The sequence below is a fragment of the Salmo salar genome, chromosome 16 (genome assembly GCF_965601325.2).
Source record: "Salmo salar chromosome 16, fSalSal1, whole genome shotgun sequence".
Lineage (NCBI taxonomy): Eukaryota > Metazoa > Chordata > Actinopteri > Salmoniformes > Salmonidae > Salmo > Salmo salar.
Window position 1 is genome coordinate 20,429,285 of NC_138306.1, and position 25,593 is coordinate 20,454,877.

Sequence of the window (25,593 nt, forward strand, 5' to 3'; positions counted from 1 at the left end):
TCACTTGGCCTCCAGAGCCAGGGCGATGATCCCAGCAGCCAGGGGGGCCGATGCTGACGTCCCCGTGTGGGTGTCTGTACACTTCTGTCTCAGGTCTGTGGTCACCTAGGAGAAGAGAGACAAGAAAAAAGAACAGTCATATAGATTCCTACAGAAACTGGCTGATCTAACATGCAAGTGGAACAACTCATTTAAACGCATTACTTATCTATGCAAAATAAAGAGTATGTAGATCTCAAGTCACAATTTTGACATTGGGTGACTTCTGCCTAGGAGGGACAAAAAGGTGATGGAGAAGAAAAGGGGCGGGGGGGCACAGCAAAGTCCAGAGTGTTGTACCTGTTGTCAGAAGCAGAGTTAATGAAGCATGTCTGGAGCAATGTGAAGATACATCAGTTATGACAGGCAGAACGTTAGCTAATCAACCCACTCAGTGTGTGTAACTTACAAGCTACTGTATGCCCCAGAACACTGAAAAAACTATGGTCTAGTGAACACATCTCTTTAGAACCACGCTGAAAAAAGATGGCATTCATTTTAAGGTATCAGGACTGGTTCTTACAGCTTACATCACTGGAATAATGACACAAAAAGCAGAGGGTCTTCCATGAACTGAAACACCACCTGCAAGTTGGTCCTGTCACACACATTGTGACTGGTTATTGTCTTGTAACCGTACCTATAACAGAGTATAAACATTGATGAGTTTGTTGAGGCAACAAGCAGCATGCGGTTACTAAAACAGAAGTGCATTAGTTGGGAGCGCTGTGCCTTCAGTTAATCACCTCAGAGTGAGACAATGACACAGCCAGACAGAGATGTGTTTGTTCACCTGCAGCAGCCCTCTGGTGTGTTTGGGAGGAAAGCGGAGAAAGCGTTGAGTTGCAGGAGTATTCATATTAGTTGTGGTCAGGGAAGAGTGGTGTATATTAGTCACTAATAGTTTGGTATGAATCACTATCTGTTTCAAGTGGAGGTTTACGCTGCTATAGGTATGAGTGTGTTTGTGTTTCAGTGTCAATCTGTTTCTATGAGGTTTCCTCTGATGTGTGTTGTTGCGATCCTAGAGGTGTGTGTGTGTGCGTATCAGAGGTACTTGCTAAATGTTTCTGGTTGAGGTTGAAGTGGGTGTATCGATATGCTTCATTATTAGGAGACGGTTTCATATTGTGCTTTCTGCTTTGTTGTATGTGATAAAGAGATCATCCTGGACCTCGAGGGATTGCTAATGATGACTCATATCATCTGTTTCTCATTGGGGTTTCTAGAGCTGAAAATATGTGTGGAAGATAGGAGTGTGTTATACTGTATGTGTAAGAGAGTGTGTGTGTGTCAGTACTACTCACTATCTGTTTCTCGTTAGGGTTCCCAGAGCTGAAGGTGGTGGCGAGGGTGGAGGAGCAGGCCTCGCTGTACCAGGGCACCATGCCGTACTGGGTGGTGCTGCTGATGGACAGGGTGTAGATGCTGTTGGTGTAACCATCACAGTTACAGCTGTCCTTCTCACGACCACCGTTCCCCGACGCCCACACAAAGATGGAGCCCAGCCCGCCACGGCCCTGGAAATGAACACATATAGGCAAGGATTACACACGGGCATCTACACTTAGAAAAAAAGGTGCTATTTAAAACATAAAAGGGTTCTTCAGCGGTCCCCATAGGAGAACCCTTTGAAGAACCCTTTTTGGTCAATGTAGAACCCTTTCCACACCTTTTTTCTAAGAGTGTAGAACACACACAAACACAGATAACACAGAGACAGAGACATACAGTATAGTACAGAGACAGACATACAGAGACAAACAGTATAGTACAGACAGACAGACACACAGAGACATACAGTATAGCACACAGACAGACAGACACACAGAGACATACAGTATAGCACACAGACAGACAGACACACAGAGACATACAGTATAGCACACAGACAGACATTCAGAGACAAACAGTATAGCACAGAGACACACAGACAGACATACAGAGACATACAGTATAGCACAGACAGACATAGAGATAAACAGTATAGCAGACAGACACACAGACAGACATACAGAGACAAACAGTATAGCACACAGACAGACATACAGAGACAAACAGTATAGCACACAGACAGACATACAGAGACATACAGTATAGCACAGAGACTCACAGACAGACATACAGAGACAAACAGTATAGCACACAGACAGACATACAGAGACATACAGTATAGCACACAGACAGACATAGAGACATACAGTATAGCACAGACAGACTCACAGACAGACATACAGAGACAAACAGTATAGCACACAGACAGACATACAGAGACATACAGTATAGCACAGACAGACACACAGACAGACAAACAGTATAGCACAGACAGACAAACAGTATAGCACAGACAGACACACAGACAGACATACAGAGACAAACAGTATAGCACACAGACAGACATACAGAGACATACAGTATAGCACAGACAGACACACAGACAGACAAACAGTATAGCACAGACAGACACACAGACAGACATACAGCGACAAACAGTATAGCACACAGACAGACATAAAGAGACATACAGTATAGCAGACAGACACACAGACAGACAAACAGTATAGCACAGACAGACACACAGACAGACATACAGCGACAAACAGTATAGCACACAGACAGACATAAAGAGACATACAGTATAGCACAAACAGACACACAGACAGACACACAGACAGACATTCAGAGACAAACAGTATAGCACACAGACAGACATACATAGACATACAGTATAGCACAGACAGACACAGACAGACATACAGAAACATACAGTATAGCACAGACAGACACACAGACAGACACACAGAGACAAACAGTATAGCACAGACAGACAGACACAGACAGATATACAGAGAGACATACAGTATAGCACAGACAGACATACAGAGACAAACAGTATAGCACAGACAGACACACAGACAGACATACAGAGAGACATACAGTATAGCACAGACAGACATACAGTATAGCACAGACAGACATACAGCAGACATAGATATAACACACACACGCACGTTCAAGTGTGTGTATGTGGAGAGATGGATGCAGATGGAGTTTGTGTGTGTGTGCGTGCATGCAGCTGTATGTGTGTGAGTTTTCAGTTGCGAGACTGATAGTGTGAAATATTGCACCAGACAAGGATGTTTACCCCCCCATCCTGTAAAAGCCTTGACATCCTTTCACTGGATGTGATATGCTGTTGTATTCTTTCTGACACACACTGCACTGCTGCCGGCATAACTCTTATTAATGTATCATGAACTATATGGTAGACTATTTACTGCTGCGGAAAAGCCAGTAAAAAAATGATCACTTCATTACTGAAGTTAGTTCGATCGCATCCCACAACTGTCCCAGACTATGTTTGGAATATTTATTTCCCGCACAGAATAGGTCTATTTTTGTACTATGGGGGATAGTAGATTGACATATGCTAATGCTTTTGCTGTTCGGTAGGCCTACTCATCTTGTTGGCTGACAAAAAGTAAATGTGGACAGTTCTTCCAATATCTATTTATTTATTTAACCTTTATTTAACTAAGAACAAATTCTTATTTACAGTGACAGCCTACCCCGGCCAAACCATAAAGCGGACGACGCTGGACCAATTCTGCGCCGCCCTATGGGACTCCCAATCACGGCCGGTTGTGATACAGCCTGGAATCGAACCAGGGTCTGTAGTGACATCTCTAGCACTGAGACGCAGTGCCTCAGACCGTTGAGCAAGTCGGGAGGGCATGGTTGTACTGGACTGGGAGGAGGAGCAGCAATAAAGATACACTTTGAAGCTTTTTCTTTTCATAACCAAATATATAAGAGGAGCTACATACTGATGAGAAAATATCCTTCAGATGGAGAGTGCAGAGAGAAAGGAGAGAAATAGAGAGTGCAGAGAGAAAGGAGAGAGGAAGAGGGAAAACAATAGAGATGGAGAAAGACAACATTCTACAATGAAAAGGATATGGATATAGCAGAGCGGCACAGTTGAACAAATATGCAGAATACGGATGGGCACATGACATTATTTCACTGTTCGAATAATATCACATTTCTTCGGATATCCAGATAGTCGAAATTCACAATAAAAAAATTAAAAATGCGACTCTTGTCCAATCAGAATGATGCAAATGCACATAGCAGAGGTAAACACCGGACAGGCTGCTTTTCTCCGTAGTTTTCCGCAAAAAGTAACAGGTCATGGTATATCCTTTAAGTAACAATGTCACAAGGAAAATCTAATTGAATTTATAACAACACTTTTTCCATGATCAAATTAGGCCTATCATTCCCCCGCTAACCTTTATTTAACTAGGCAAGTCAATTAAGAACAAATTCTTATTTACAATGACGTCCTACCCCAGCCAAATCCGGACAACGCTGGGCCAATTGTGCGCCGCCCCATGGGACTCCCAATCACGGCAGGGTGAGATACAGCCTGGATTTGAACCAGGGACTGTAGTGACACCTCTTGCACTGAGATGCAGTGCCTTAGACCGCTGCGCCACTCGGGAGCCCACTAAGTAATCGAACACTAATGTCCGTTCGGATATCCGTGCTCATCCCTAATGGAGAAATAGAGGGATTGATTGAAAATGTGAAAGAGGTTGCATAAAAGAGCAGGGGCGAGAAAGAGATATGAAGGGAAGTAGGGGCTAGATAGGCACACACTGTGTTGTGCCTCAACTCCAGCTGAGACTGAGATGAGAAACAGTGGAGGTGGGCGTGGGAGTGCCAGCGACATGAACAAAACATATCTCATATCTCACACATGCACACGCATTACAGTACTGCTTAGGGAATGCGCCCACAGTCTTTATGGATCTAAAGAAGTGCTGTGAGAATGTTATTTCCTAATCCCTGTCCCCTGTGGAGGGTTTGTCCCAGTGTGTGACTCAGTGGGACTCTCCTGCTCTCTTCCAGCTCACTAGTCCTGACACCTTAAAAAGAAGACCATCTCTTTTCAGCATGGTTCTATTGATGCATTGCTTTGTTTTCTTATGGATTAACTCTAAATCAACAGGTATTCCCCATTTCAAATCATTATGGGAATCTTTTCAGTAAAACAGAAAATGCCCTGTTTTGCTGCAGGCTATTATTTTCTTTCCATCGGTCCATTATCCTGGGAGTGTTAGATGTGAGATTTATGTTATATGAATCATATTTCTTACATTGAAACTCCCTCTCCCCACATTCTTACAGCGATGGCTATTCCCTTCCTATCTAAATCTAACTCTGTGTCAGCGATTTTGCTCCCATTTCTCCTCTGCCATTTGTCATTGCACATTTGTTTCAAATTTCAAAGTTTATTTGCCACGTGCACAACAGGTGTAAAACAGTGCAGTGAAATTCTTACCTTGAGAGCTCTTTCCCAAAATAGTGATGATAAAAATAATATAATTAATAGAAAATAGTATAAAAAAAAACACACGATGAGAGTTAAAGAAACACGATAATGCAAGTATATACAGGTCAGTGCCAGTACCTTATTTTTTTTCAATGTGCAGGGGTACTGGAGTGGTTGAGGAGGGTTTATACATAAAAAGTGACTAGTAGTAGGATATACATGTAAACAGGGCTGAAAAGTGACTAGAAGTAGGATATACATGTAAACAGGGCTGAAAAGTGACTGGTAGCAGGAATATACACTGACACCTTCCTACTATTGAGCTGCACCCCCTTTTGCCCTCAGAACAGCCTCAATTCATCGAGGCATGGACTCTACAAGGTGTTGAAAGCATGCTGGTGTTGAAAGCATCAACATGCTGGATCATGTTGACACCAATGCTTCCCACAGTTGTGTCATGTTGGCTGGGTGTCCTTTGGGTGGTGGACCATTCTTGATACACATGGGAAACTGTTGAGTGTGAAAAACCAGTAGCGTTGCAGATCTTGACACACTCAAACCGGGGCACCTGGCACCTACTACCATACCCCATTCAAAAGGCACTTAAATATTTTGTCTTGCCCATTCACCCTCTGGCACACATGACCTAGATTCACCTGATCAATCTATGTCATGGAAAGAGCAGGTGTTTCTCTCATGTTTTGTTCACTCAGTGGTAATAAACTAGTGGTAATATATACATGTAAAATAGGAGTAATTGTGACCAGTAGCAGGATAAATAGTTAAATACTAATGGCAATCAATAATCAATGGACAGCAGCGTAATGGAGTAATACATCTAATCAATAAGGCCAGCATCCCGGAGTCGCCTCTTCACTGTTGACGTTGAGACTGGTGTTTTGCGGGTACTATTTAATGAAGCTGCCAGTTGAGGACTTGTGAGGCATCTGTTTCTCAAACAAGACACTCTAATGTATTTGTCCTCTTGCTCAGTTGTGCTCTGGAGGCCTCACCCTCCTCTTTCTATTCTGGTTAGAGCCAGTTTGCGCTGTTCTGTGAAGGGAGTAGTGCACAGCGTTGTACCAGATCTTCAGTTTCTTGGCAATTTCTCAGCCTTCATTTCTCAGAACAAGAATAGACTGACAAGTTTCAGAAGAAAGTTATTTGTTTCTGGCCATTTTGATCCTGTAATGAAACCCACAAATGCTGATGCTCCAGATACTCAACTAGTCTAAAGAAGGCCAATTTAATTGCTTCTTTAAATCAGCACAACAGTTTTCAGCTGTGCTGATATAATTGCAAAAGGGTTTTCTAATGATCAATTAGCCTTTTAAAATGATAATCTTGGATTAGCTAACACATGGTTTACAGGAGTGATGGTTGCTGATAATGGGCCTCTGTACCCCTATGTAGATATTCCATAAAAGAAATCTGCCGTTTCCACCTACAACAGTCATTTACAACATTAACAATGTCTACACTGCCTTTATGATCAATTTGATGTTATTTTAAGGGACAAAAAAACGTGCTTTTCTTTCAAAAAGGGACCCCAAACTTTTGAATGGTAGTGTAGGTATTCCTCTTGTCCAGGTGTGAGAGGGTAGTGTGGAGTGCATTGTCTGTAGATCTGTTGGGGCGGTATGCAAATTGAAGTGGGTCCAGGGTGTCTGGGATGATGGAGATGATATGTTCTTGGGCACAGGAATGATGCTGGTCAGCATGAAACAAGTAGGGCTTATAAACTGGGGCAATGAGAGATTGAAAATGACCGTGAAGATGCCTGCCAGCTGGTTTGTGCATGCTCTGAGAATGCGCCCTGGAATACTGTATAGCCCCATGGCCTTGGAGAGTGTTGACCAGATTAAAAATACTTTACTCACGTCGGACTCGGAGAGCGAGATCACCCAGTCCTCAGGGACGGCAGGGGCCCTCATGCACAGCTCGAGTAAATGTATTGCGTTCGACTGGTAGGGAGGCATCATTGGATAGATCATGGCTAGGTCTACCTTTGTAATCCATAATGGACCGTAGCCCTTGCGTCGAGCGTCGGTGCCGGTATAATAGGATTCCACCTTGTTCCTATATTGTCCTTTTGTCTGTTTGATGGCTCTGTGGAGGTCGTAGCGGTACTTCTTGTACGTGTTCGTGTCCTCAGCCGTAGCCTCGGGGTTGGCTGCAATAGCCCTGTGTGCAGTAGCTCTGTCCTTTAGTTTAGCGCATACGTCAGTGTTAATCCAGGGCTATTGATTGGGGAAGCAGTGAATCTTCACTGTGGGGACAACGTCTGCAATGTATTTCCTGATGAAGCACGAGACGGAGGTGGTTAGTGCGTCGATGCTATCAGCAGAGTCCCAAAACATACTCCAGTCAGCGCTAGCAAAGCAGTCCTGCAACATAGCCTCTGATCCTGTAAGCAGGACACAGGAGTATAGAGACATGATCTGATTTGCCGAAGGGGGGATGGGGGAGGGTCTTGTATGCTTGTTTGTGGGTTGAGTAACAGTGGTCTAGGACTTTATCGGCCCCAGTGGAGGAGATGTGTTGATATGTTTTTTAAATGTTTATTTCACCTTTACTTAACAAGGTAGGCCAGTTGAGAACAAGTTCTCATTTACAACTGTGACCTGGCCAAGATAAAGCAAAGCAGTGATCGGTAAGCAGCTCAGACAGCTGATGCTTAAAGTTAGAGAGGGAGATATAAGACTCCAGCTCCAGCTTGTTGTTGTTGTCCTGAGGTGGAATATATTCAGCAGTCACGATAACAAAGAAAACCCTTCTACCCAACCCTTCTACCTCTCGGGAGGTAGAAGGGTTGGTATTTGATTATCAGGTGTTCCAAGACGGGTGAACAATAAGTAGAGACTTCCACTGCGCTAGAGTCTGCACCAAGGGTTGGAACCGGTTCGGGGAACAGAACTGAAAAATAACAAAACGATTTGAGGAACAGAACCCGAACCCGAAACTAAAGTGATCTATACAGTTCCGGAACATAACTTATTTTTAAAGCATGGGAACCGGCAACTCTGTTACTCAAACTTATTCCAGCGTCTGCCTGCCAGCTGGAAATCTTTGCCAGAGGGTGTGCGTGTGTGTGTAGGCTGGGATTACACGAGATAGGAATGACATGGGTAATGTATTGGGTGTTCTGTAAACTCGTCCCCAGGCTCAATTGCTATTGCATATAAAGACTGGAAACACTGTGCAACAAAATAGGACTTGAAAGGGGTGTGGGTTAAAATCGGAGTGGTAGAGAGAGAGCCTGCCACAGCTGTATTAAAATGCAGAAAATCGTCAATCAAAATAAATGTTCTATCACAGTGACAATATTATTTTTGGGTAGCCCAATTGATTCTGAGTTCAGATATATAAAGTTATGTGAAAACTATTTTAAGATGCATACTTTCCGATATCCCGAACTCACTTCCTTGTTTAGCCTAAATCACTTGCACTGCTCGCACTTTGAAATCCAGAGTTCAAGTTCAAGTTTCAACTTTTATTTGTCACATGGACATGTACAGTGAAATGCTTAACTTTCAAGCCCCACCCAACAGTGCAGTATTCAATATCAAAATATTATAACTGATAAAAAATAACATGAGAAATAAGGAATAAGTGAGGAAGCTATAGCGCTTCAGAAAGTATTCAGACCCCTTGACATTTGACATTTTTGTTACGTTACAGGCTTATTTTTCCCCCTCATCATTCTACACACAACACCCCATAATGACAAAGCAAAAACAAGTAAAGAAATGTTTGCAAATGTAAAACAAAAAAATCCAGAAATATCACATTTACATAAGTATTCAGACCCTTCACTCAGTACATTTTTGAAGTACCTTTGGCAGCGATTATAGCCTCGAGTCTTCATGGTGATGACGCTACAGGCTTGGCACAACTGTATTTGGGGAGTTCCTCTGAAGATCCTCTCAAGCTTTATCAGGTTGGATGGGGAGCGTCGCTGCACTCGAAATTGAGCTCAGGTGCATCCTGTTTCCATTGATCATCCTTGAGATGTTTCTTCAACTTCATTGGAGTCCACCTGTGGTAAATTCAATTGATTGGACATCATTTGGAAAGGGACACACCTGTTTATATAAGGTCCCACAGTTGTCAGTGCATGTCAGAGCAAAAACCAAGCCATGAGGTTGAAGGAATTGTCCGTAGAGCTCAGAGAAAGGATTGTGTCGAGGCACAGATCTGGAGAAGGGTACCAAAAAATGTCCACAGCATTGAAGGTCCCCAAGAACACAGTGGCCTCCATCATTCATAAATGAAAGAAATTTGGAACCACCAAGACTCTTCCTAGAGCTGGCCGCCCGGCCAAACTGAGCAATCGGGGGAGAAGGGCCTTGGTCAGGGAGGTGACCAAGAACCTGATGGTCACTCCCTCAGCACTCCAGAGTTCCACTGTGGAGATGGGAGAACCTTCCAGAAGGACAGCACTCCATCAATCGGGCCTTTATGTTAGAGTGGCCAGACGGAAGCCACTCCTCAGTAAAAGGCGCATGACAGCCCTCTTGGAGTTTGCCAAAAGGCACCTAAAGACTCTCAGACCATAAGAAACAAGATTCTCTGGTCTGATGAAACCAAGATTGAACTTTTTGGCCTGAATGCCAAGCGTCACATCTGAAGGAAACTTGGCACCATTCCTGCGGTTAAGCGTGGTCGTGGCAGCATCATGCTGTGGGGATGTTTTTCAGCGTCAGGGACTGGGAGACTAGTCAGGGTCGAGGGAAAGATGAACAGAGCAAAGTACAAAGAGATCCTTGATGAAAACCTGCTCCACAGTGCTCAGGACATCAGACTGGGGCGAAGGTTCACCTTCCAACAGGACAACGACCCTAAACACACAGCCAAGACAACACAGGAGTGGCTTCGGGTCAAGTCTCTGAATGTCCTTGAGTGGCCCAGCCAGAGCCTGGACTTGAACCAGATCTGACATCTCTGGAGAGACCTGAAAATAGCTGTGCAGCGACGCTCCCCATCCACCCGTTTTTGCTTTGTCATTATGGGGTATTGTGTGTAGATTGATGAGGGAAAAAAAGGATTCAATCAATTTTTGAATAAGGCTGTAACGTAACAAAATGTGGATAATTCAAGGGGTCTGAATACTTTCTGAATGCACTGTATATAGGTAACTGCCAAAATAAAGGAAACACCAACAAAGTGTCTTAATAGGTTATTGGGCCACCACAAGCCAGAACAGCTTCAATGCACCTTAGCATAGATTCTACAAGTGTCTGGAACTATATCGGAAGGATGCGACACCATTCTTCCACAAGAAATTCCATAATTTGGTGTTTTGTTGATGGAAAACGCAGTCTTAGGCGCCGGTCCAGAAGCTCCCATAAATATTCAGTTGGGTTGAGATCTGGTGACTGAGACGGCTATGGCATATGGTTTACATTGCTTTCATGCTCATCAAACTATTCAGTCATCACTTGTGCCCTGTGGATGGGGGGCACTGTCATCCAATGGGGCATAGCCACAGAGCTTTCATACTTCTTGCGCTTTGGGGAGCTGTCATATGCATCCAATAAATTAGTCTTCACCACTCTTAGTGATTCAGGGCTAATCTCTATAGCTAGCCAGCTAATTACGACTAGCAACTAGCTAAACTAAAAGATAAGACCTTAACTTTTCTGAGAATGAGATGCTGTAATCCGTTTCCCGGTGCTTGACACTGAAGTTCAGTCAAGATAGCATGAAGTAAAAAGGTGTCCCCTTCCATAGATGCGGTAAAGAGGTCAATGGAACTTGACCAAAACAAAAGAAATGCCATGGAAACTCGTTGGGAAAGATGCCTTGAGGAAAAGATGCCGAATCGCCTCATTGCAGATTTAGGCTATTGTTTATATGTGTGTTTCACATAGGTAAAAATTGGAGTATAATGTTTGTATGGACGTCAACCTCAAAACATGTTCATGTCATCAATCAACTGCACTATGCTACCAGCTTATAGGAATGGAAGTTAGCATTTAGCAGTCACTTCTTCTAAACCTGAAAAGGGATAACTTCAATATGTTATGCAGCGAAAACAGCCAACTATATTCAAACCGGACTTCAGTAACCACCTTGTTAGCCTGTAACAATACATCAATCATGACAGATTTCACAAATATCCACTTTGTTAGATCAGATTTGTTAAATGTGTGCCAAACCAGCATCCTTCTATCCCCCGTTTAATTGACCTCTATACCGCATCTATCACCGTCCGCATTGTTACACATTTTTAGAAGCGCACGACATTGCCATACAAAGATTGATTTAGCCTCTTAAAGCCTCTGGAGGCTCCCTAATTGCGTGACACCCTCCTTACGGACCCTCCGCACTGCATTGCTGGATCAAGCATAAATCATGTTTAATGGCCTGCCTGGCATTTTTATACATGACCCTAGGCATGATGGGATGTTAATTGCCTAATTAACGCAACAACCACACCTGTGTGGAATCACCTGCTTCAATATAATTTGTATCCCTAACTTAGTCAAGCGTATATAAATTATTTTGGTAGTTACCTGTACATGTAAAGAGGGCTGAAAAGTGACTGGTAGCTGGAATATATAAATACATATGGTAATATACAGAGGGGAGGTTCTAAAGGTTATGCTAGATGGTGATTTGAAATCCAGAGGATTGTTTCTAAGGGTTATATGTTAGATGGTGGTGGACAAGGATCAGCCAATTAAAACCAGCGGTTGTTTTTTCCGCTCCTGTCATAGACTTCCAGTCAAGTCCCATTCTGAGGCGCTCGGAAACCAGACATCTCGACAGCGAGAGAGCCGGCTGGTGGGTGAGATTAGGTGTTCTGGCCTGGTGTAACTATCATGTCAGGCCTACAGCGTATTCTCTGCTAAGCTAATAACAAATGCTCTGAGTAAACTGATCAAATAAAGCAGAGGTGAATAGTTACAGTTCTGGCATGATATGACAGTTCAATCTGGTGCTCCAGGCCAGAACATACTCTAGGTCAGGTATGGTGGTTGCATCGCTTTAATTTAGATACACCTTCTACTAAATATTATCATGGAAAACCTAATTATTTTGAAGATCATTTGTGATAATGTGTGTAAAATTTTAAACAGCAATACCTTGTTTCCAATACAATTTTTCCCTGGTGGACCATACAGTTGTTCCTATTCTACCCTTCTTATGCGTATGTGTCTTTAAAACAAAATCTGGTAGGTATCGTGCTGTGGTGGTCATAAAATGTTATCAGACGGTTATTGTCATGCAAAAGCCGGCAGACTTTTACATGACAAACACGTTTAGCATCTCCTGTCCTCCAGACATACAAGCCGCTGATCCACGGCTTTGGAACATCTATACTGAACAAAAATATAAACACAACATGTAAAGTGTTGGTCCCATGTTCCATGAGCTGAAATAAAAGATCCCAGAAATGTTCCATACTCACAAAAAGCTTATTTTTCTCAAATTTGTTTACATACCCGTTAGTGGCCATTTCTTATTTGCCAAGATAATCAATCCACCTGACAGGTGTGGCATATCAATAGGCTCATTAAACAGCATGATCATTACACAAGTGCACCTTGTGTTGGGGACAATAAAAGGCCACTATAAAATGTGCAGTTTTGTCACACAACACTGCCGCAGATGTCTCAAGTTTGGCATGCTGACGGCAGGAATGTCCACCTGAGCTGTTGCCAGAGAATTGAAAGTTAATTTCATCCCATAAGCCGCCTCCAACGTTATTTTAGAGAAATTGGCAGTACGTCCAACCAACCTCACAACAGCAGACCACATGTAACCACGCCAGCCCAGGACCTCCACATCCGGCTTCTTCACCTGCGGGATTGTCTGAGTCTAGCCACTCAGACAGCTAATGAACCTGACCTATGTCTGTCTGTGATAAAGCCCATTTGTGGGGAAAAAAACAAATTCCAATTGGCTGGGCCTGGCTCCCCAGTGGGTGGGTCTGGCGCTTGGGCTAATAAACTCTAATATGCTCATGGGTGTTTTGAATTAATCATCAACTTAGAAAGCGCTGTCCATTTCGTTGTTAGGCTTTGAAACAACATCCACAACAACCATGTTTTACATTGTTTCAACCTGCTGTTGAACTTCAACCTTCAAATTGATCATCACAGTGAGGTGAGTTGTAAAAGTATGATAGGCTACTGTTTTGATGATAAGTGTTTGATGTGACTTTCGATTGCATTTGCATTGATGTCAGAGTGGTTAGAGGGACAATAGAGCCCTGAGTACCAGGCCATTAACGACCTAATGGTCGTTAGCAAGTTCAGTACTCCCAAAGCATGTCCAGAGTGCATAAAAGGAGATTACCGTGACTCAGGGGTCACATAGAATTTTTCTGCGGTCACACTGGTGTGGCAATAATGTCATCGCAACAACCCTAGGTAGGTATGCATCATAAACCAAGTGTGCTCCAGTAATGAATTAGCTCCACTGACTGACCTCAGTGACTCCTTGGAGGAATGCCTCCTTGGCCAGCTTGGCGGGGCCATCTACCGTCTTCCCATCATCCTCTGGGCCCCAGCTGGCGCTGTAGATGTGGATGTGCTGCGAGTTGAGGCTGAGGGAGTGGGCCTCCACCACATCTGTCACCTCTCCATCCAGCATACGCACACCTGGACACACACACGCAAGGTCAGTACACAGATCGAGAGAGAGAGACAGGTGAAATTAGAGGTAAAATAAAGTAGATAGACAGGTAGGGTGAGACAAAGGGAGAAAGAGAGGTGACAGAAAGAGAGAGACAGAGGAACAGAGAGACAGCATGAGCAGAGAAGAGGTAGGGTGCTATAAACATGATGCAGTTGGGAAACAAAGCCTTTTGTGTCTGGCTGTCATATTGACAAACACACTGGGGCGACAAAGGGCTTATGAGCCTGTCACTCTGCCAGATGTGATGAGCAATTGTACTCTCAAACACAAGCATGCAGACGTATGCTCACTTACTCACACGCACACACTTTTTACTGTTGTAGCTATAAACAAGCACAGCTGGCCATTAAAACAAGAGTCAATACCTTCTCCTTCATTAAACAACCAGGTAAGAAAACATACATCTCACAAACAACGCAAGATTGACAGAACATTCCTTCTGACGAACAAGTGCGGAAGGGTTTTAGGGTTTTTACGGTGCCTCCAACAGTGTCTGTGACCTGAGGGAAACCAACTGGCCCAGTAGCAGTGTCATTCCATGAAATGAGTGCCTTATTTTTTTAAGTAGAAATTGTGCACCAATATTGAATTTTAAAAGCCAGTTACATTAAATAAAGGGCCCTTTAATATAGACCACATGGAGAATTCAATAAATCCAAATTTGTATATGAATAAAGACTTGCCAAATTGGCAAAATTATGCATTTTGACATGTGTATCCTCTGTGACTTCTAGGAAGATTTTAACTGCCAAATGTCTCCAAGTTTTCACCATCATTGTAAAGCCTTTGTTGCTTTGGCAATGTCATTTCTGAAGATTGTTATTTATTTAATGTGATTAGTGACTCATTTACATCTGTCCCTCATTTTAAGGTCAACCCTGTTACGTGAACTGAACACTCATTTTAATATGGTGAAACTATTCGTTTTTAAATATTTTTTTCAAAAGAAATATTGAACATCTAATAGTCAAAACATACCGTAAAAGCAGGTGCTGGTTCTACTATTTTTGGCCATTTCCTGGTGTTTTGTGGTAGAAAGCAGGCTAGAAACGTTTTAACAATATATTTTAAAACTTGCATTCAATAGCCCCTACCTGTTGCACATATTAAACTTCCATTCATGGCTGACAACCCTGTACTTTAATTGACACTCAATAGGCACTTGTACTTTAATTGACACTCAATAGGCACTTACTAGGGATGTGCATCTTACCCTTTTAAGACGATTCGATACCTATCTAGATACAGTGCCTTCAGAAAGTAGTCACACCACTTGACTTTTCCACATTTTGTTGTATTACAGCCTAAATTTAAAATGTATTAAATTGAGATTTTGTGTCACTGGCCTACACACAATACCACAGTGTCAAAGTGGAATTATGTTTTTAGAAATGTTACAAATTAATTAAAAATGAAAAGCTGAAATGTCTTTAGTCAATAAGTATTCTACCCCTTTGTTATGGCAAGCTTAAATAAGTTCAGGGGTAAAGATGTGCTTAACAAGTCTCATCCAGTTGAAATTGGAAGTTTACATACACTTTAGCCAAATACATTTAAACTCCGTTTTTTTTCTGACAATTCCTGACATTTAATCCTAGTAAAAATGCCCTGTCTTAGGTCACTTAGGATCACCACTTTATTTTAAGAATGTAAAATGTCAGAATAATAGTAGAGAGAATTATTTATTTCAGCTTTTATTCCTTTCATCACATTCCCAGTGGGTCAGAAGTTCACATACACTCAATTAGTATTTGGTAGCATTGCCTTTAAATTGTTTAACTTGGGTCAAACGTTTTGGGTAGCCTTCCACAAGCTTCCCACAATAAGTTGGGTGAATTTTGGCCCATTCCTCCTGACAGAGCTGGTGTAGCGAGTCAGGTTTGTAGGCCTCCTTGCTCGCACATGCTTTTTCATTTCTGCCCACAAATGTTCTATAGGATTGAGGTCAGGGCTTTGTGATGGCCACTCCAATACCTTGACTTTGTTGTCCTTAAGGCATTTTTCCACAACTTTGGAAGTATGCTTGGGGTCATTCTCCATTTGGAAGACCCATTTGCGACCAAGCTTTAAGTTCCTGACTGATGTCTTGAGATGTTGCTTCAATATATCCACATAATTTTCCGTCCTCATGATGCCATCTATTTTGTGAAGTGCACCAGTCCCTCGTGCAGCAAAGCACCCTCACAACATGATGCTGCCACCCCTGTTCTTCACGGTTGGGATGGTGTTCTTCGGTTTGCAAGCCTCCCCCTTTTTCCTCCAAACATAATGATGGTCATTATGGCCAAACAGTTCTATTTTTGTTTCATCAGACCAAAAAGTAGGATCTTTGTCCCCATGTGCAGTTGCAAACCGTAGTCTGGCTTTTTTATGGCGGTTTTGGAGCAGTGGCTTCTTCCTTGCTGAGCGGCCTTTCAGGTTATGTCGATATAGGACTCGTTTAACTGTGGATATAGATACTTTTGTACCTGTTTCCTCCAGTATCTTCACAAGGTCCTTTGCTGTTGTTCTGGGATTGATTTGCACTTTTCCCACCAAAGTACGTTCATCTCTAGGAGACAGAACGCGTTTCCTTCCTGAGCGGTATGACGGCTGCGTGGTCCCATGGTGTTTATACTTGCGTACTATTGTTTGTACAGATGAATGTGGTACCTTCAGGCATTTGGAAATTGCCTCCAAGGATGAACCAGACTTGTAGAGGTCTACAATTTTTTTTCTGAGGTCTTGGCTGATTTCGTTTGATGTCAATGATGTCAAGCAAAGAGGCACTGTGTTTGAAGGTAGGCCTTGAAATATATCCACAGGTACTCAAATGATGTCAATTAGCCTATCAGAAGCTTCTAAAGCCATGACATAATTTTCTGGAATTTCTAAGCTGTTTAAAGGCACAGTCAACTTAGTGTATGTAAACTTCTGACCCACTGGAATTGTGATACAGTGAATTAACTGAAATAATCTGTCTGTAAACAATTGTTTGAAAAAAATACTTGTGTCATGCACAAAGTAGATGTCCTAACCGACTTGCCAAAACTATAATTTGTTAACAAGAAATTTGTGGAGTGGTTGAAAAATGAGTTAATGACTCCAACCTAAGTGTATGTAAACTTCCGACTTCAACTGTAATAAGTTGCATGGACTCACTCTGTGTGCAATAACACTGTTTAACATTATTTTTGAATGATTACCTAATTTCTGTACCCCACACATACAATTATCTGTAATTTCCCTCAGTCGAGCAGTGAATTTCAAACACAGATTAAACCACAAAGACCAGGGAGGTTTCCCAATGACTCACAAAGAAGGGCACCTATTGGTAAATGGGTAAAAAAAGAAGAAGCAGACATTGAATTTCCCTTTGAGCATAGTGAAGTAATTAATTATACTTTGGATGGTGTATCAATGAACCCAGTCACTACAAAGATACAGGCGTCTTTCCAAACTTCACCATGAGGCCAATGGTGACTTTAAAACAGTTAGAGTTTAATGGCTGTGACAGGAGAAAACTGAGGATGGACCAACAATATTACATATATAAGAAGGAAGCCTGTACAGAATAAAAATATTCCAAAGATGGTAGCTTAGGCTACTTTCATTCTGTTAAAACAATTTTCAACAGTGCATTTGATAAAAATATCCTAGCAAATTACATTGGTTGTCACTCAACTAATAAAGCCTAATATTGAACAAGCCATTTTACAAACATTTGAATGCTGAAGCGCAGATGTGCCAGATCAGGAATAGGCCTACCTCTCATTGGCCAGCGCGCACAGTTTGACTACGCTACTGATATTGCCTGGGGTTGTTTGGTATGCCAAACGACTTGCAGATTAATGACTGTCAACATAATTACATGCTTAGTTCGACACTGAAGGAGAGGACGCAGTTGTCACAAAAGATGAGAGGTATTTTTGGAAGGTAGAAAGCAAGTAATTTGAGCAATAAACATTTGCGAAACGGCGATTTGTAATGTTTGAATCGATTTTCTGACCGATGCATGCTCATGTATTTGGATCGGTTTGGAGTACCCACAGACTGATGCACTCATAACTTATGTTTGAACTAGAGGATGCATATCGGTGAATCGTTAGTTACCTAGCACTTACTATAGTAATTGTTTTATTTAAGATCTTGAGATGGAAAAACTTGCTCTTTGTGACAGGGCCTGTCCGCAGCTTTGATGTGGAACGTCTCAGATCAGTGTTCTGAACATTAATGGTAGCAGAAGGCGTGAAATGAGCCATTGTCAAATAAGTCCTATACTGCAACGGTACCTGACTAGCTAACCACAGGTTATCTGCTGCATCTCGGAGACAGATGATAAACCACATAAAGACTTCAATTACACACTCTAGGAAACCTACCTGGTTAAATAAAGGTGAAATGAAACAAAAATGGGAAAAAAAAAAAACAGGCCCTTCAGACACACACAAATTGATTGCGTGTGTATGGAGCAATCAGTCTGGATAAAAGCAAGATGGTGTTTGAAAGATGAATTGGGGTCTTGATTTGAGGTAAATGTGAATGGAAATGTCTTGAATCATGCAGTAGCTAACACATTAATGCCGCTATAACAATCATCATCATAATCATTAGTGTCATGGGGCGGCAGGTCGCCTAGTGGTTAGAGCGTTGGGCCAGTAACCGAAAGGTTGCTAGATCGAATCCCCGAGCTGACAAGGTAAAAATCTGTCGTTCTGCCGCTGAACAAGGCAGTTAACCCACTGTTCCTAGACCACCATTGTAAATAAGAGTTTGTTCTTAACTGACTTGCCTTGTTAAATAAAATTTAAAAAATTGGCAGGAGGTTAGAATCCCATAGAGAGACACTGCTGGGTTACTTTCCCTCCAGCTGTGTTCACTGGCTCCTGTCTAAAAGCTGTGAGCTGTGAGAGATGAGTGTGTGTGTGTTTGGGGTCAACGCAGCCACTAAATGCTAATCACTGTACAGTAATTAGGAACGGCCCAGCAGGAGAACACACACACTGAGCTGCTAGAGCAGGAGATGCATGCTAGGAGGAGTAGGAGAGTTATGGCTGACTGCTGGGGACTGCTCTCAAGGCTCCACTGTTGGCTGCTTGTCTTTGATAGAGTGCTTAGGGACACAAGTTGGTAAAGGCCAGACAGTTGCTTGATATAGTCCATTAGACTGATTAGAGTACTTGGTTTTGACGAAAGATTAGCGCCAAAAGTTGGTAAATATTCAGAAGTGGCAGCTAGCAAGTATAGAGATCACTACGGTGTGCTCTACTGAAATTGACACTGGTTCAACTGACAGCAGACCCTAGTCAACCAATCACAATTGGCTATTGGCAGAGCATGCCTCAATCACCTCCAATTTTGGCGTTGTAGGCCACGCCCACCCCACAAACATCGTTGTTGGCGGCCGCAGCAACCTCACCAGCACACCGTGTTCCATGTCTAAATGAGAGAGACAGAGAGAGACAAGTTAGGATTCATTAACAAAAACACTCATTGCTCATAGTAACCACCCTGAACCGCGCAGGGATCTTCAAAAACAATAACTTCTAGAACGGCTGCTAAAAATACACAGCAGCACCAGGCTTGGGCGGTGTACCGTATATATACCGTATACCGGTGTATTTGGAAAAATACCGTAACACTGTAATTTTTCAATACTGTAATACTGTCCAAACTATTTCATTAAAGTTTCAATAAATGTGAATATCAGTAGCTACTTTTTAATGAAGTTAATAACGGCAGTCTACTTGTTTAATACGTTAGGAGATAAAGCAGATCACGTTCTTCATTTCACCTGTCACATTATTTTACATTATGAAGCTTACCGTAGTTCCCCAGAACAGTTGAGCCTGTCACGTGTTTGTTTGGAAATAGCACAATGGTAGAAAGCAGGAGCTGGTGAGTCCATAGCGTTCTATATCTATTGGTGAGTCGCTGTTGTGCGACCAACATGAGGTGATTACACTTGTATGCAATTCAATACTAAATGTTTGCCATCAGATATCTTATAATGGCTTTCTATCCTGTTTCAGAAGTCAAACAGCTCTGGATGAGTTCTGTACAGCTGCCATTCTTTCCCTGTGCTTCATACTATGATTTTATTCCCTACTCCATTTTTCTCCCCTCTGATCCATGTACACATGCACGCTTTCTGAAGGAAGAGCAGCATCACAACTAGTTTATGTTAGTTTTCGCTTGTTAGCATTTAGTTAACAGCGTCTATATGATGCTGCTATTACTTGTGCCATTTTTTTTTGCATTCTGGTAATAGACGCCCATTCAGCTTTTTTCCCCCATTTTTAGTGCTAACTTGTGTGCTATGCCGGTAATACCGTAAATCCCATTATATAAAAATCTGGATACCGCCCAAGCAGCACACCAACGAATAGACGAAAAACAGAGGGCCAACTGTTCTGCCTGCGGCTATGGAACTGTGACCTGTTCACCGGACGTGCTACCTTGTCAAATGTGGAGTGAAACCTGAAAGACAAGGCACTGTCTAAAACTATGATGGACGGTCACTGGACGCAGGCCATCAGAGAGAAATATGGGATACTATTGATATGTATGAATTATTCACTGTGACCTTCATCAATGATTATGAGCAGTATTGCCTTGTGTAAAGAGATAGAGACAGGTGATCTGAGGACGGCAGGTTCATCACACCTCTCAGTTCTACCTTGCTGCTGGCATGCTGTTGGGCATCACACAAGTACGCACGTACACAAACACACTTGTAAGGCCGCAGGGCCAGACAGTATTCCAAGGCGTGTCCTCAGGGCATGTGAAGACCAGCTGGCAGGCATCTTGAAGGACATTTTCTAGCTCTCCTTGTCCCAGTCTGTGATCCCCACATTTCAAGCTGACTACCATCATTCCTGTTCCCAAAAACTCTTAAGGCATCCTGCGACAATGACTACCGCCCTCTAACACTCACATCTGTAATAATGAAGTGCTTTGAAAGGCTGGTCATGGCACATCTCAACTTCATCATCCCAGACACCCTGGACCCACTCTAATTTGCATACCTCCCCAACAGATCCACAGACAACACAATTGCACTCCACACTGTCCTCTCCCACCTAGAAAAGAGGAATACCTATGTGAGGATGCTGTTCGACTACAGTTCAGCATTCAACACCATAGTGCCCTCCACCGACGACTCCAACTCCATCATCAAGTTTGCTGAAGACACAACAGTGGTAGGCCTGATCACCAACGGCGATAAGAAAGCCTACAGGGAGGTCAGAGACCTGGCAATGTCGTGCCAGGACAACAACCTCTCCCTCAATGTCAGTAAGACCAAGGAGCTGATCGTGGACTACAGGAAACAGGGGCGGGTGCACACCCCCATCCACATCGACAGGGCCGCAGTGGAGAGGGTCAAGAGCTTCAAGTACCTCGATGTCTACATCACTGAGGACTTAACATGGTTCTCTCACATCAGCACAGTCGTGAAGAAGGCACGGCAGTGCCTATTGGCCCTCGGGAGGCTGACATTTTTTGGCATGGCCCCTCAGATCCTTAGCAACTTTTACAGCTGCAACATCGAGAGCATCCTGACTGGTTGTATCACTGTCTGGTATGGCAAATGCACCGCCCTCGACCGGAAGACCTTAGAGAGGGTGGTGCAGACAGACTAGTGCATCACTGGGGTTAGCTCCCAGCCATCCAGGACGTAGATGCCAGGCGGTGTCTGAGAAAGGCCCGAAACATTTCCAAACACTCCAGCCACCCGAGACACGGACTGTTCTCCATGCTCCTGTCCAGCAGGCGGTACCAATGCATCAAGTCTCAGACCAACAGACTCCTTAACAGCTTCTATCCCCTGGCCATAAGACTGTTAAATGGCTAACAACTACTTTTCTCCCTCCACACCTAGGCTGCTGCTAAAAATATTATTGATTAGATTTATGACTACCACTAAGCTGCTGTTCATTAATTATTGATTGCCATTACCATTAGTATTTCTACCATTCACTTTCTATTAATCCCTGCCTACATGTACATTTCTACCTCAAATACTCCAGTATTGGTAATCCCTGCACATTGTTAATTTGGTACTGCCACTGACCCTGTACTGTATATAGCTTCCTCTCTTATTTCTCTTGGTTTTTAGTTTTCTTATTAGTTACACTATCTTGATATTGAATACTGCACTGTTGGGTAGGACTTGCAAGTTAAGCATTTCACTGTACTTACACGTGACCTATATAACTTGAACTTGAACACACACAAGTATACGCGCACACGTACACAGACATACACTTTTGTTTTAGCAACTCCACTATATATAGAAAATATATATACAGCCCTTCAAATTAGTTGATTCGGCTATTTGAGCCACACCCATTGCTGACAACGAGCACACAGCCATGCCACCTCCATAGACAAACATTGGAAGTAGAATGGCCTTACTGAAGAGCTCAGTGACTTTCAACATGGCACCGTCGTAGGACCTTTCCAACAAGTCAGTTTGTCAAATTTCTGCCCTGCTAGAGCTGCCAATAAGTGCTGATATTGTGAAGTGGAAACATCTAGGAGCAACTAGGGATATGGTGGTCACGAAATTTTGTCAGCTAGTGATTGTCAACAAAATAACTGTCAGTCTCATGGTAATTGACCATTATTAACAAACACATTTAGCATCTCCTGGCTTTCATGCATAGCCTACAACCCAATCATGCAAACATTTGGAACATCTACATTTGAAAAAGTCTAAATCCATGTAATATATGAAGAAAATGTAGTCTATTTCTGAAGAACAGAATAGCATACTCTGAGATTTACTTATGTTAGGCCCTGATCTGGCTATGCCATATGACTGTGGGCTACACTAGTTCATTTAGCAGACAAGATTTGCTTAGAATTTTATTTTATAGTATGAAGAATACAATTGAACACAGCTGAATAAAATAGAAAGGATATTTTCTCTAAATGATTTGAGGGAGTGTGCACATGCGGCTATTTGGTGTTGAGTGGTTAACAAAGAAACAGGTATTCCTACATGCTTCATTTTTTCATCCTACATGCTTCAACTTTAGTTGTGATACAAATGTTGAGCTATGTTATGATTTTTAATACATTCTAAGGCTGCATGATCCGACTAATGATGATTTGAAAAAAGTTGCATGAAAGGCATGAGCTCTGCTATGTTTTTTTGCGCAGGCTGCACACACTACATCAGTCACTCATTCACAATTTGACAAGCACTTGATAATGCCTCGAATTTCCCGGCTGCATCCCTTGTGTGTGGCCACAATGCCCCCTAAAGAAATCCATGTCTTTTGCAGCTAGTGGCCGTTGTGCCCTTGGGTTGAATATAATATTTATTATACCCTTCTCCCGGCTGCGTGCCGAAGCACCTCTCACTCACATGGCTCTCTATCACGTGATCGGGTCTTTCTCACAGGCTATAAGTGAAGACCGACACATCGAGGACACAACTGCGCACGTCCTTATCCAATTCCGGTGCACATATTGAAGATATGACCGAGTGGCACAGTGGTCTAAGGCACTGCTACACAGTGCTAGAGGCGTCGCTACAGACCCGGGTTCGATCCCGGGCTGTATCACAACCGGCCGTGAACGGGAGCCCCATTGGGGCTGCGCACAATTGGCCCAGCGTCGTCTGGGTTAGGGGAGGGTTTGGCCGGGGTAGGGCGTCATTGTAATTAAGGATTTGTTCTTAACTGACTTGCCCAGTTAAATAAAAAGGTACAAAGAAAATGGATATTGGAAGAACTGTCCACATTTACTTTTCGTCAGCCAACAAGATGAGTAGCTCTAACGAACAGCAAAAGCACTAGCCTTGTCAATCTATTATCCTCCATAGTACAAAAGGTGACCTATTCTATTCTGTATGGGAAATACATATTGTTGTTAGATGCGATAGATCCCAAATCAATACAACCACTAGCATCAAAAAACCTCTTAAGCAATGAGCATGACGCAACAGATGAGAACGTTTAGCTTAAAATGTTAATAAACCATTAGGCTATTTCTTCGCATTTTCAGCTCAGTAATGCGCACACGGCATTAGGCTATAAGCGCAAATGTTACATTAGCAGGAAAACACCATTCTAAAAAGTGACCACAAATCTGATTATGCATGTAATGCTTTTATTATAAAGGTGCATTTTTATGATGAAAATCATCTTCCCCAAACTTGAATCTCAAGTGCTGCGGATGGGTATAACTAGCCCACTGGGGTAACTGCCGCCCAGCCTCCCCACTAGGGTTATGAATGCAAGCAGTACCGGAGCACCAGGTCTAGGTCCAAATGGCTCCCTAACAGCTTCTATCCCCAAGCTATAAGACTGCTGAACAATTAATCAAATGGCCACCCAGACTATTTACATTTACTTTTGTTTTTACACTTATGCTACGTGCTGTTTATCATCTATGCAGTCACTTTATCCCTACCTACATGTACAAATTACCATGACTAACCTGTACACCCGCACATTGACTAGCCTTGTTATTGTTAAGTAATTTTATTGTGTTACTTTTTATTATATTTTTTACTTTAGTTTATTTAGTAAATATTTTCTTAACTCTATTTCTTGAACTGCATTGTTGGTTAAAGGCTTGTAAGTAAGCATTTCATGGTAAGGTCTACACCTGTTGTACTCGGCGCATGTGACAAAACATTTGATTTGAATGTGTTCCTACCTGTCATTTAGATAAGGACTAGCCCAGTTTATGCTAGCTTGCTAGCTAGCAACTTTACTAGCAGTAAATGCTAGCCAACTAGCTAGATAGCATAAGATGCTAAAAGTGCTAGCTAGCAACCTTACTACTATCCAGCCAACTTGACACAACTGTGGGAAGCATTGGAGTCAACATGGGCCAGCATTCCACAGAGATGAGGAAATTATAAAAAAAAATATTGTTAAACACTATTATTGCACACAGAGTGAGTCCATGCAACTTATTATGTGACTTGTTAAGCACATTTTTACTCCTGAACATATTTAGCCTTGCCACAACAAAAGGGTTGAATACTTATTGACTCATTTCAACTTTTCATTTTTAATTAACACCCCCCCACTTTCAAAGTCACTGAAATCTCTTCTACTAGCCATTGTAGCCAAAACAATGGGCAACTGTGCATTTTTGTACATGACCCTAAGTATGATGGAATGTTAATTGCTTCATTAACACAGGAACCACACCTGTGTGGAAGCACCTGCTTTCAATATACTTTGTATCCGTCATTTACTCAAGTGTTTCCTATATTTTGGCAGTTACCTGTATATCAATCTTGAACAGTATTTTGGGGGGATTCAATTTGAATCAAATTGATGGAGAGAAAGACAGAGTGCTTGCGTGCGTACTGATTTAAAGCAATGATATTTGAATGATAGGTTGTTTTAAAACTCTGCAGCTCCAATAAAAAAATAAAAAAGATCTTTACAATAAGAAAATAAGGTGACCCCAAAGCGAGATGGAGATGTGTAAATTAGACGCGCATTCAGTCCTAATATTACTCTAGCATAGGCTGCAGCAAATGTAAAGTACCTGTCACAAGATTTTTTTTTTACCAACTGATGACATGATACTGTACACATGCATTGTGAACT

The 25,593-nt window shown here is 42.4% G+C and overlaps 1 protein-coding gene across 3 annotated transcripts in view; it reads right to left on the reverse strand.

Moving 5' to 3' along the window:
• Positions 1-25,593, reverse strand: part of LOC106573344 (furin) — a 170,020-nt gene that overhangs the window by 12,326 nt on the left and 132,101 nt on the right. For all 3 annotated transcript variants that reach the window (XM_014148311.3, XM_014148313.3, XM_014148315.3), the window contains exons 7-10: positions 19,359-19,447; positions 13,820-13,992; positions 1,347-1,559; positions 5-105 (exon numbers count right to left, since the gene is read on the reverse strand). In XM_014148311.3, coding sequence (XP_014003786.1) covers positions 5-105; positions 1,347-1,559; positions 13,820-13,992; positions 19,359-19,447 — 576 coding nt within the window. The remainder of the gene's footprint in view (positions 1-4; positions 106-1,346; positions 1,560-13,819; positions 13,993-19,358; positions 19,448-25,593) is intronic.